General features: G+C 47.8%; 2 protein-coding genes across 11 annotated transcripts in view; both read left to right on the top strand.

Moving 5' to 3' along the window:
- The window catches only part of mov10l1 (Mov10 like RISC complex RNA helicase 1), a 30,577-nt gene extending 25,244 nt beyond the window's left edge, over positions 1-5,333 (top strand). For all 10 annotated transcript variants that reach the window (XM_049008422.1, XM_049008416.1, XM_049008426.1 and 7 more), the window contains exons 13-27: positions 275-366; positions 931-989; positions 1,062-1,153; positions 1,221-1,302; positions 1,389-1,570; positions 1,674-1,820; positions 2,091-2,212; positions 2,348-2,447; positions 2,631-2,777; positions 3,491-3,664; positions 3,802-3,951; positions 4,156-4,263; positions 4,672-4,812; positions 4,898-4,989; positions 5,072-5,333. In XM_049008422.1, coding sequence (XP_048864379.1) covers positions 275-366; positions 931-989; positions 1,062-1,153; positions 1,221-1,302; positions 1,389-1,570; positions 1,674-1,820; positions 2,091-2,212; positions 2,348-2,447; positions 2,631-2,777; positions 3,491-3,664; positions 3,802-3,951; positions 4,156-4,263; positions 4,672-4,812; positions 4,898-4,989; positions 5,072-5,147 — 1,764 coding nt within the window. In that variant the 3' untranslated portion in view covers positions 5,148-5,333. The remainder of the gene's footprint in view (positions 1-274; positions 367-930; positions 990-1,061; positions 1,154-1,220; positions 1,303-1,388; positions 1,571-1,673; positions 1,821-2,090; positions 2,213-2,347; positions 2,448-2,630; positions 2,778-3,490; positions 3,665-3,801; positions 3,952-4,155; positions 4,264-4,671; positions 4,813-4,897; positions 4,990-5,071) is intronic.
- A 3,399-nt stretch (positions 5,334-8,732) lies between these two features.
- Positions 8,733-12,090, top strand: part of LOC125738904 (protein kinase C-binding protein NELL2-like) — a 40,998-nt gene continuing 37,640 nt past the window's right edge. The window contains exons 1-2 of the mRNA XM_049008427.1: positions 8,733-9,159; positions 9,490-9,618. Coding sequence (XP_048864384.1) covers positions 9,108-9,159; positions 9,490-9,618 — 181 coding nt within the window. The 5' untranslated portion in view covers positions 8,733-9,107. The remainder of the gene's footprint in view (positions 9,160-9,489; positions 9,619-12,090) is intronic.

Raw genomic sequence — 12,090 nt, 5'->3', positions numbered from 1 at the left:
CAGTGTTAAAATGGACACAACAAAAGGTATCAAACAACCACAGGGCCCTTGGTAACTTTGGCCTTGGTGAACCTAGTCAAGCCATTTTATATTCTTGTATGGAACTAGGAACTTGTATGGAGCTACTTCTGTCAGTGAGAGGAAATGAGCATTGAGCATTTTGGGGAACGAATGCCCCCCCCCCCCAAAAAAAAAGGATTCAATGACTTGTGTAGGTTTGTCTCCCTGTTATGTAGTTTTCTCTGTGTGTACGTGTGTGTGTTTGTGCATACAGATCAAGCAGGAGGACCTGACCCTGCGAGTGAATAGTGAGTTTCATCACAGCTACATGGGAGAGCCTCTGGATGTGGAGTTCACCTTCAACAGGTATCATCTTGGGTGGGCCTGGGGGTGGGTCCAGATCCGAGTGAGAGCTCCTGAAATGCTGCTCTCTGATGGTCGAGTAATCGGCTCATTAGCACATTACTACAGTCCTCTGTAAAAGGGCAACATGGTGAGGGGTCAATGTTCCTGGGAGATGTGACATTTCACAGTCAGAGACGGCAAACACGAGAGGCTGGTTGCCGAGACATGATGCACGATGTAACCAGGCCAAGATAGGGTTAGATCCCACTTTTTTCTTTTTTGGGGGGGTATGCACTTGCACTAATCTTTGTGTTGTGTACCCTGTGATGGGTTGGTGCTTCGTTCTGAGTTGTTCCCTGCCTGGGATAGGTTCCGGACCGCCCGCGACCCTTAATAGGACAAGCAGTTTCAGAAAAATGGACTGATTGTTCCATTTCCAAATCATTTTTAAAAATTTTAATGTTCCAATTTGTATTCCGTTTAGTTTATATTCTCATGAATAACCGAAACCACAAATGTCCAACTTGCGAATCTGGAAAGGCAGCTGTACTCATTTTTCTAGCTCGATGTCACCTGTGCACTTAGGCTGACCATGCGGAGGTGTCACTGCGCCATTGACCAGGCCCAGTTTTTTGAGAAGAACGGTGAGTGCGTGTCCCCCTCCGTTCGGTGAACAGGTCGTGTTGAGGTCTGAACCGCGGCCTCCTCTTCCTCAGTGCTCTTCCCCAGCACCCTGAGCCTGCAGCCTCCTCGCTGCGTTGGCCCTTGGGACCAGGAGCTGACCGGAGAGCCCGATGGAGCCCAGGAGGTCAGTCTGCTGAGATCCTCCTGCAGCAGCTCCTGAGTTCTGACTGATCTCTCGCCTGTGCTTCTAGATGAATGACGTTTCCAAGACGGGTTGGAGCGTGCAGAGTCTGTGCGTTGACATGGTGTCCGTGGCGACGCAGACAAAAACAGGCGAGTGATTGGCTGTTCCCTGGCTAAACTGGCTCTTTTGATTTGATGTAAGTCTGAGGCGTGGCCACATTTGCCATCCATTCCAGATTCCAGCGTGCAGCACACAGAGGCCCCCAACCCGGGCTGCTTCTTCAACCCGGACCTGAACCCGGCCCAGAGGGAGGCGGTGAAGCGCATACTGGCCGCAGAGTGCCGACCCATCCCTTACATCTTGTTTGGGCCCCCCGGGACAGGCAAGACTGTCACCCTGGTGGAGGCCATCCTGCAGGTGACCGTCGTCTGGCCGATTTGGTTGTAGAGAGTCACGCCCAGGTCCAACTGTGAATCTCGAAACTCCAGCTGCGCCCCCTCACTGCATCTATCCCTCTCAGGTGCACCACCGACTCCCCGGCAGCCGCGTGTTGGTGTGCACGCCCTCCAACACGGCCGCTGACCTCATCTGCCTGCGCCTGCACAACAGCGGCTTCCTGCATATGGGCAGTCTAGTGCGCGTCAACGCCACCTGTAGGCAGGAGGAGGTATCGCATGTGCCGCAAAGTAATGCTGTTCTGTTAGTGTTTCCCACCTCGGTGCTCGGGGACCCCCCCCAGATGGCCCACATTCTCGCTCCCAGCCAATGGAAAAACACCAAATTCCTGATACAGGTGTGCTGGGAGTTTGAAGGAATCTTAAATGTAGGCTGTGTGGGGGGGGGGGTGTCCATGAACTTGGTTTGGAAAAGTTGTACTAAAGCGATTATAGGGGTGGCACAACCTGTCCCCAATCTCTCTCCCCCCCCCCCCCAACAGTCCACCCCTGAGGTTCTGTGGCAGTACTGCAGGGCGGGAGAGGACATCAGACAAGCCTCCTTCCACCGCATTGTAGTTAGCACCTGCTCCAGTGCTGGAATGTTCTACCAGATCAACCTCCAGTGAGAATTTGCCCGCACTTCCTCATAGCAGCAGGTGGCACCGCGGTTAAAGACTCGGGGTGCCATTCTATGTAGGATACAGACTCTCTGTATCATGAGGCTGCTCTCAGTGACAAGTCTGTCTCCGTCTCCTAGCGTGGGTCACTTCACGCACATGTTCATCGACGAGGCGGGTCAGGCCACGGAACCAGAGACCCTGATCCCCTTGGGCCTGCTGTCCGAGAGTGAAGGCCAGGTGATTCGAGTGGCTGTCCCCGGTGGTGCTGATACGCATTGTGTATATTACTGACGTCCAGAGTTCGTGCTTGATCTGCATGAATATCATATTGGGATTTTACATAATTTATTCATTAAACACCCTCAACACATGGGATAGGTGTCCTTCATTTGTGGTCCACTGTCCTCGTCCTGCCCCCAGATAGTCCTGGCGGGTGATCCCCACCAGCTGGGCCCGGTGGTGAAGTCCCAGCAGGCCGATACCTTTGGACTGGGCGTGTCCCTGCTACAGAGGCTCATGAAGAGATCGCTGTACTCGCGGGGCAAGAATGGCTACAACCCCCTGCTGGTGAGGGTGGGGACTGCATGCAGGGAGGGCTCAGGATGGCGGCGTTCTCACACCGGTGCCCTTTGTCCTGATGCACAAATCACGTGACTTCAAATTGTGTTATACTGAGCTTTAATTATTTTACGTTAGTGGAGTAATATAGATTTGTACATGATGCTGGTTTTAAGGATTTTTCTACTTCTGTGTAGTGAGTATTGTCCAGTGTTGTATTCAATGCAAGGTCTTAGATGTGTAATGCAACCCAGTTTGTTGTCTTTGGACAGACTAATTTTCCTGCAAATTCTCCTCTGAAATACCTTGGTAACAATGTGTCAAAGTCACAGAAATTCCATCTACTGGGTGGTGTGTGTGTGTGTGTGTGTGTGTTTTGTAAACTCTGCAGAGTGTGAGAATCCCAGGAGGGTGGCTGTTTCTGAGATGTATTGGAACCACAATTTGCGGTTCCAATATAATCGGACCACCTTCAGAATCTCTTGGATCGGACGTCTTGGCCGTTCTGCCGAGTCTAACGGAAGCCACGCCTCCTGCCCATGTGCTGTGTGCATTCGGGGGCAGTTGCACAGCTGGCTGATTGCTAGCTGATTTTCCTAATAACCTGGGCACTGCACACTGGGGTTTAGCTATTAATCCCGGTGGTAAATTTTGGGGACCCCTAAATTGCCAGGATGCTTGTGCCCCTGAATGGATGTACGGTGCTTTTTCTCCTGCCTCAGGTGACCAAGCTGGTGTATAACTACCGCTCCCATGAAGCCCTCCTGGCTCTGCCCTCCAGACTCTTTTACAGTGGGGAGCTAGCTGCGAGGGCGGACCGTGCAGTGGTGGATGCCCTGAGCAACTGGGGCCACCTGCCCACTAAGGGCTTTCCCATCATCTTCCACGGGCTGCGGGTGAGGGGCTGGGCGACCCGCTGTGTTTGGTTTTTGGGCCCTGAAGCCAGAAGGTTTTGGGTTTGAATCCTTCATACCCCAAATGACTGTTACAGGTGTGTTACATTTTTGCCCTCTTTTGTTCCTCTGGCGCTCAGGGCAAGGAGATGAGAGAAGGCAGCAACCCATCCTGGTTCAACCCCACAGAGGCCGTGCAGGTCATGTTCTACTGCTGTCAGCTGGCCAAGTCACTGTACAAGCCTGTCGCAGCTGCGGACATCGGGATCATCACCCCGTACAAGAAGCAGGTACAGTGTTCTCCCTCTCTGTACAGGTCACTCTGATGTCCTTAACATGTTTATTAAATGGCTTTTTTACTAGTGCACATCTGAGCAGTTGGCCTGAAGCATCTGGGCAGGCTAACCAGTGTATGCATGATCCTACTGCCATCCTGCATTCTCTCTCTCTCTCTCTCTCTCTCTCTTCCCCCCCCCCCCCCCCGTGCCCTGCAGGTGGAAACCATCCGTACGCTGCTGCACAGGGTGGGCCTGGCAGACGTCAAGGTGGGCTCTGTGGAGCAGTTCCAAGGACAGGAGTCACTGGTGGTGATCCTGTCCACGGTAAGGACACCCAGACCATACTAGGGGCTTCACTGGTGCAGTGATTCCCATTTTGGTTCTCAGGGACCCTGCAGACAGCCCATTTTTTTTTTTCTTTTTTTGTTCCCTTCCACCTCTCATTTGGGAGCAAGAATGGACTGTCTGGCAGTGAGCAGGGAAGGAACAAAAACGTGGACTGTCTCTGGGTCGCGAAGGGCTGATAGCGAGACACTGCACTAGTGCGTTAGATCCAGTGACCCCTCTTTTCTGTGTCGTGGTTTTCGTTTGTTAAAACCGCATGTAGTGCCAATGGAGATCCCTGTTTTTCACTCTCTGTCCGTGACCTCGGGGTCGTTTGCCTACCGGCGGTGCCCTAACCCCCAGTCCTTTGGGATCGTGACTAGTTTTAAAGACGAGCATGTCTGCCAGGTGCGCTGCAACGAGGCCCTCGTCGCGGAGGACGTGCACAGCGTGCTGGGCTTTCTGTCTAATCCCAAGCGCTTCAATGTGGCCATCACACGTGCGAAGGCCCTGCTCATTATCGTGGGCAACCCGCACGTGCTCATTAAGGTAAGATGCACCCATCAATCCCTGTGCTCCTGTACTGGAGGCGTGTGTGTGTGTGCTCACTCATGCATTAATATCATGTTGGCAGGACCCCTGCTTCTGTGCCCTGCTGCAGTACTGCCGCAACAACGGAGCCTTCCTGGGATGTGACCCCCCCCCCTGCCTTAGGCTCTCTCAGAGGTTGGGTTAATCCCGCATGCAAATCTGCTGATGGTGCCCCCCTCCCCCCTATTCTGATGGGCTTGATTCTGTCTACTTGTAGGACTGCAGCAGGGAAGCCCCCCCCCCAGGAGGAGAGCCGAGCCAAGCTTTTTAACACTGTCACCTGCGCAAAATAATCTGTCACATGACCCCCATTTCATTCACTTGGAAAAAAAAATAATAAAAAAATGCTTGAAGTTGAATAAATTGAATAAATGATGGTAGGGTGGTGGTCTGGGCCTCGGAGAGTGTGGCGTAACTGTGGGTGTAGCTGTAGGAGCTTGTTTTCCGTTGGGTGCAATTAAATTTTCACGCTGCCACAAGATGTCAGTGTTTTATTTTTGTACAATTTTGAAATGCTTCTATACATTTTCGAGCAGCTACTCCTGCTGAGTGTTGTTGCTTAAAGCGCTACTTTAGAATGTGAAATGGTCCGCCGACATCAAGACCAATTAACTGCAGTTAAATAAATGAAAATGCAAGCCCTGGAACACAACTATAAATGTTAACGGTCTTTCGAGTTGGTCACAAATCTAAAGGGAAATTCCACCCATCTTTCATAACCTGCTTATGCCGGACAGGGCTGTGGCACGCCTGCAGACTATCCCAGGAAAAACATATGGCTGGGGCCACCTCGGGTGGGATGCCAGTCTGTTGCAGGGCACACATTCACGTGCAATATGGGCTATTTGGAGACACCAGTTTGCCAACTGCATGTTTTTGGATTGTGGGAGGGAACTCTCAGAAATGCAAGAGAGAATGCAAAATTCCAGTGGGGGTGAGAATTAAACCTGCACCCCTTAGGGAGAGGTGAGCTAGTGCTACCCAAGGGGTAGATTTTTTATTTTTTTTTCTTGACGGCAGAACCAGTATGATGTGGGTTTTTTTCCAGTTGGAAATGACCTGTCAATTTAATGTAAAGCTGCACAGACTAATTGATCTCGCGTGTACCAGCTCGCTAACAATTTGCAAAGCTTACAGCACATGTACATTCAGGAGACCCTCAAATCCAGCGTCACAAGTGCTCAGCAGTAAATCACATTATGACATGAATGGGGAAAATTTGGACTAATTCTCCCTTTAAAAAATGCAGTGTTGCAGGCCAGGACAAACTCCCTTGTTCACTCACGATGTCCACTATCAGTACAGCTGATGTCACACAAGTGCACTTGCAGGACATTAACTACTGAACATGTACGTGGTAGGGAAAATCTAGGGGCCGAGTTGCTGAAAATAGCTTTGCATAGCATCTATGTTTTTCCAGAGTAGCGCAAAATATCCAGGTTTTATTTCCACCCTAACGGCCTGTTTTGTGCTGAGGTAAACCTTAAACGGTTCCTGCTCGCCGTGTTCAGTGGGAGTGGGAAGTGGGCCAGAACAAATACACTCTCAGAATAGCGGGACGGCATTAGGCCCAGTTTGCCACTTACGTCAGCGAGCGTCTGCCAGATCTTCCCTCCGGGCTCCCTCATATGGCTGTGTGTAAGCTGCACTCACCTTGGCACTCATTAGCGCCCCCTGAGGGTGTGCTGGCCAAAGCCAAGCGATCTTTTTTACCCTGGCAAAAAAAAGAAAAAAAAACTGCTGAGTTTAACTTCTTTTTGCTAAAGGTCACAGGCCTGCTTGAGGTTTAAATCCCTAAACAATTTCACCCCTTGTCCCCGAGGGAAGGTCTTAAGCTGAAATGGTAGAATCTCATGGGGAAGTGAGATACTTTTCACTATAAACTAGAAATGGACCTAAAGCATTACATTTTCAGATGAGGGATTTCATAAATGCTTTATGTGCTTTGACATCTATGCAGAGCAGATGTAGCAACGCCTTCAGCTGTTATTGGCTCCTTCTGACCAGGATTACCAGTTGGAAGATGGATAGATGGTTTGCCCTTTTTATTTCTGTATGTAAGTCGTGGGCTGGCCAACAATGCACCTGGCTTATTGAAGCTCATTGATTGGCTTGTTTTTATTGGTTGGTTTTATTGGTTGGTTTTATTGGTTGCCTGCAAATCACACGCATTGTTTTCGTACTGTTTGGTACTACTAGAGATTTTGAGCCACATACAAGCATATCATATTGGGCATTTAACCCAGATCAATCCAATTCTGTGACAATTCTTAGGACCCCTTTAATCGTCCTTACCCTCCGCCCCCCACCCCAACCCCATATGTGGCGCCCCTGCGTACTTTAATATAGTGCATTCACAAGGCCTAATACATGTTCTTGTAGTACTCTAAATGTACACTAGATGGTGGAAGAACACCATCTACTGTGCATCTAGTTCAAAACTACAATATCGTGGAGGTTGGTAATTTCCAGTATGACACTTAGCGAAATGGAATTAACAGGAATATTAGTTGTTTCGTCTCGACATAATTACGGGAAAATAGAAGGAAAGCCATGTGTAAAAACTCCAATCTTACCAGTGAAAATGTGGGCGTGATTAACAATTTCTTATTAACTCCGTAAAGAGGAGATTACTCTGTAAATGCACAAGTGCGTTCATAAGTGGACTCGGCTGCTGATAAGTGTGCAGTCCCTGTGGCATATAATTTTCTCGCATATGACCGGCCGCCGTGTCTCACTGCAGAGTGAAGGGCAGAGAAAGGTCATTCACATCTTACACGTGCCCTTCAATCTCCAGCCACAAGGAAGGGCTGCAAAGGAAGCGAGACTGATAACTTGCAGCTCCAGCCGAAAGGGTTTTATGGGCCTGTCTATATTGCTTGTGTGTTTCTATCCAAGCTTAGATTTATCGTGTTTAAGTAACAAATGAAGATTATTTACCACACGTACAGGGTTTCTCAGTCCTTCTTGAACTTTGCTGATGCAGTGAAATTTCTCCATCATCAAATGACTACTCACCCAACTGAGTAGTCTTATACATTCCTTTTACAGAGTAAAAATGTGTGTTTTATATGGAAAACGGTTTCTTAAGCGGGATCTTATCTTGAAAGAAGCATCGGTGCACATCAGAGCCGGATAATTCGCGCGACACGAAACAACCCATTGATGTAATAGCAATGAATGCTTAAGTTATAATTAAACTGCAATATCATCAATGCTAGTACAATCATAATGCAGATACTGTAGTAAAATTAAATTACCATCAGGAAAGGGTGTATTATTTAGTGTTAGTTGTTTATCGCCTGTTATGAAGTCGGCCTCTTTGGAAACTTTGGCATTGCACGATAATCCTTTCTGGATTTAAGGTAAAGCTTCATAGCGTGCAGCAAGTATTCATTTACTAGGCATATTCAAGAGCATCATCTGAAAAAGCCGGTATCATCAACGGAAATCGTTACCATAGTCCGCAGAAGTAGGTCTGTGATCTTACTTAATGTGCAAAGTTCACGTCTGCCGATTCCATGCTGATCTCCCAGTAAAGATAAGGCAGTTTCTTCTGTTATATAACCAAGCCAAAAATCGAGATTACAAATTTTAAAAAGCAGGTCGTATCTCGCATTACACAATTACTGATGAATGTCACGTATTGCATCTGTCATTTTGGATTAAATCCACGTAGACTACACAAACAAGCGTGCGGCTGTAGTATATAAAAACCAAGGTGACTTTTCGAAAGCCTTGTTCATCATTTAGCTACACATAGTTAAAAGAACATTTCGTAAACTTCTGTCACTTCTTTATCTCATTGTGGTCATTTCTATCTATATATATAATTATTGTCTTTGTTTTGTGTATCTGTGTATTCATTTTAGGTAACTGTTCAAGTCAATCGCACGTGTTTGGTGAAGAGCGACCGCCCAGGTCCAGCAGGGGGCTGGATCAGATCCGCTTTCCTGGCTGCCAGCAGCGGCAGAGGCGGACACTTGGCGGACGGGGCACCTGTGCGTTTGCGTGCGGTCAGGGTGTTTGCACGGCCAAAGCTGCACTAAATGGAGCGCTTGGTTTTAGCTGTCAGCCCTCTGCGCCTGTCCTGCATTTAAAGCCCCGGCGATGCGCTGTCCGGCGTCCGTGGATGTGTGATACGGCAATCCGGCTGTCATTATCTCTCTCGCCGGCGGCTCGTTGTTGTAGAAAATCTGTTTTTTGAAACTGCAGGGAACAACATGGACTAATCGCCTTTTTCCTCGTTCACGATGGGACTATATAAACTTTCCCTTGTGTTTTGTACATTTTTTGTCGTTTCAGGTAAGACTGGGATTTTATTTATTTACACCGCATTACTGTCACTAGATGGGCATCCACGCCCGAACTGAGTGAACTAGAATATCTTATTTTTCGAATTAATACGTTGCGGGTTTTTCCCTTATTGTATTGCGTATAATATGCGAAGTCATTCTTTTAATGTATATGAGTTTTTAACAGTATAATGTATGAATTCATATTTCAATGGCATTTTTGCCAGTTTTGATGCGGCTGACCAAACACCCTGTTTCAATAGCGATCTTTATTGATTATTTTATTTTTTTAATTTATTTTTTACCAACATCTATATGTTTTCCTGTTTCTGCTATTAAGTTTTAGGCTTCGGCGTGGATCCTGCTTTGCGCATCAATGTTTTCGATGAATTAAATCTTGGAGAGGGGTTCCCTGGAGTTTCTCAAGTCCAGGGTTTCCACAACGAGAGCCGAGCTTTTCTCTTCCAAGGTGAGGCAAGACAAATCTCCTGTTTATAGAAAAAAATGCAGTTTAACTGAGTACACGTTGCGGAACACTTCGTCGTAAAGCGCCGAGTAAGATGCAGAAATGTATAAGGGATATGGGGACGTCCTGTTTCTGCTGCATGCGTATGTGTCATTGCTACGCGGACATTCCAGGATTGGAACTAAACAAGTAAGCGGCTTGAGGAAATAAAATCAGCATTTCAAACAAAAGTTGAATGTTATTGGTTTATATGTGAAGGGCACCAGTATATATTTGAAGCAGCAGATGGTGTTGTGGTTAAGGCAGCGTATCCAAGCAGGGGAACCGCTGGTGCATTTAGAGGCACTGGACAGTCCGCAGCGGAACAGGATGGTGCTGCACTGTTGTAAACCGTGCTAATCAATTCACGCTCTGATATGCATAAACAATACTGTCAGCACACAGCTGTGGCTCATCTCTAGCAGGTAACATTTGGCTGAATGATTGATGGGTCTGTGACTGAAGGATTGATTGGTGCACTTACTGCCTTGATAAAATAATTAAACACGTCAGCACTGCGCTCAGCACAGTGGTCCCAAATGGTTACTCTCTACCTGCTGTCCAAAAGAGCTTCTTATAGGCTTCCGTGATTTGGAGTTTACTTGCCTTAACCATCTCGAAGAATAAAGGTGTTTTTTTTTTTTTTAATGTGTTTCCTTTCGGCACAGTGACGCAGTGGGTATGACTGTAACCTCGCACCTCCTAAGCCCTGTGTGTGGAGTTTGCTTAATCTCTGCATGTTGTGTGAGCATTTTTTGGGTACCTCACCTTTATCCTGTGGTCTAAAAACATACAAAATTGGGGGGGGGGATATTTATATTACATTGTGAGGACATTTAGTTTGTTTGCTTACTTATGGTTAAGGTTAGGACTGGGTAGAGGTTAGGGTTGATATTGTTGGGATTAGGGTTTTGTCCAAAGAAATGAATGGAAGGTCCCCACGAAGATATCAATACATATGTGTGTGTGTGTGTCTGTGTGTGTGTGTCTGTGTCTGTGTGCCTTGCAATGAACAAATGTCCTACCGAGGGTAATCCATGTATTGCCTGATTCCAGGTCTACCACAACCCTGAATTAGATAAACAGTACGGATGAATGGATGGTTGGATGGATGGATGGTTGGATGGATGGATGCATTTTCTTCAGCTTCCTCTCATCCGTTCTGTCAGTTTTCTTTTGAATTCTGGTATAAACGGTACCATTTTTAATGTAGAGATATCTCAGTGGTCAGGGATTCCAGCCGTGACATGCCAACACGGCACAGATCAGCAGATCAGCTCCCGAGTCTCATTGCCGTGCAGTTGACTTCCATCCAGAGATCCAGAGATCACACATGCCGCTTCTCTTGCACTATGTCGTTACGACACCTCGCCTACCTGTGTTCTCTCAACCAGCTCGCAGAAATCGGAAACGCTGAACTTCAGATTGCGTTTTTTTTTTTCCCGTATTTTATTTTATTTTCAGCACTGTCGTTTGAATACCAAATACAGGTGATGGGATTCCTGGGTTTAACTCTTCGCTGAGGCAAAGGAATCGGGATGTAGATGTTAATTCAAAGATAAAGTCAAGGCTATTCTGGTCAGCCATAGAAGGTGCTGCTGGACGTAGCTGCTGTGCTTCCTGTCTGCCGAACACCCTGAGGCGCAGGTGCGTGTTTGGGCTGGAGCGAGTTAATCAGCCGGTCCAGAGCTTTAGCAGAGAGTGTCCATTAAGACACCATTCCATCAGTCTGCTGCTGTCACCCACGTTCATGAAATCATGGGTTCCTTCAAACATTTAGAAACCTACAAATGCTAGAGGTTTTGAATGGTGGAGGTGACATGCCTATATTATGGACAGAGCTGTTAGATTGGAACATTTGGTTTGGTTCATCTGCGAAGGGCTGTTTCGTTTTATCTCTGACATCTGAGCTTATAGCGCCGAGGCTTACTGTTGCGGAGGCAGGAACTATGCCTGACTCCTTTTGTCCATCCTGTCATTCTGCCAGAGAAAAACCTTGGTGTGACGTGAGCTTGCGGTTCATTAGCATGCAAGACGCCACACCTGATGACAGGCACTCTTTGCGAGCGTCTTGCGCGCTGCTCCCCGTCGCCGCCCTGGTGACTGACAGGGGCAGGGCATGCCATTTGTGACATTCTCACTGGCATTAAACTCAAACCGGGTCGGCAGGCAGGAAGGGGGTGGTTCAGGTCGCATGACCAAAAAGGTCAGCAGTACCTGCCTTGGGAATGTAGCCGTGTGAAAACCGCTTAACCTGATTTGTGTGAGAGGCAGATGGGAAGTTGGCCAGTGGTGCTACAGGTTTAAGGAGCTGCATCCGACCATGAATGCAAACGTCAGCTGAGTGAAAAGATTACAGAGAGGGGTACAATGACTCCTGCAGAGCGTAAACAAAACTGACGCCATGGCGACCATGCCGACCCTTTGTGGTCTTGT

The sequence above is a fragment of the Brienomyrus brachyistius genome, chromosome 3 (genome assembly GCF_023856365.1).
Source record: "Brienomyrus brachyistius isolate T26 chromosome 3, BBRACH_0.4, whole genome shotgun sequence".
Classification (NCBI taxonomy): domain Eukaryota; kingdom Metazoa; phylum Chordata; class Actinopteri; order Osteoglossiformes; family Mormyridae; genus Brienomyrus; species Brienomyrus brachyistius.
This window is presented reverse-complemented; position numbering and strand designations above follow the sequence as displayed.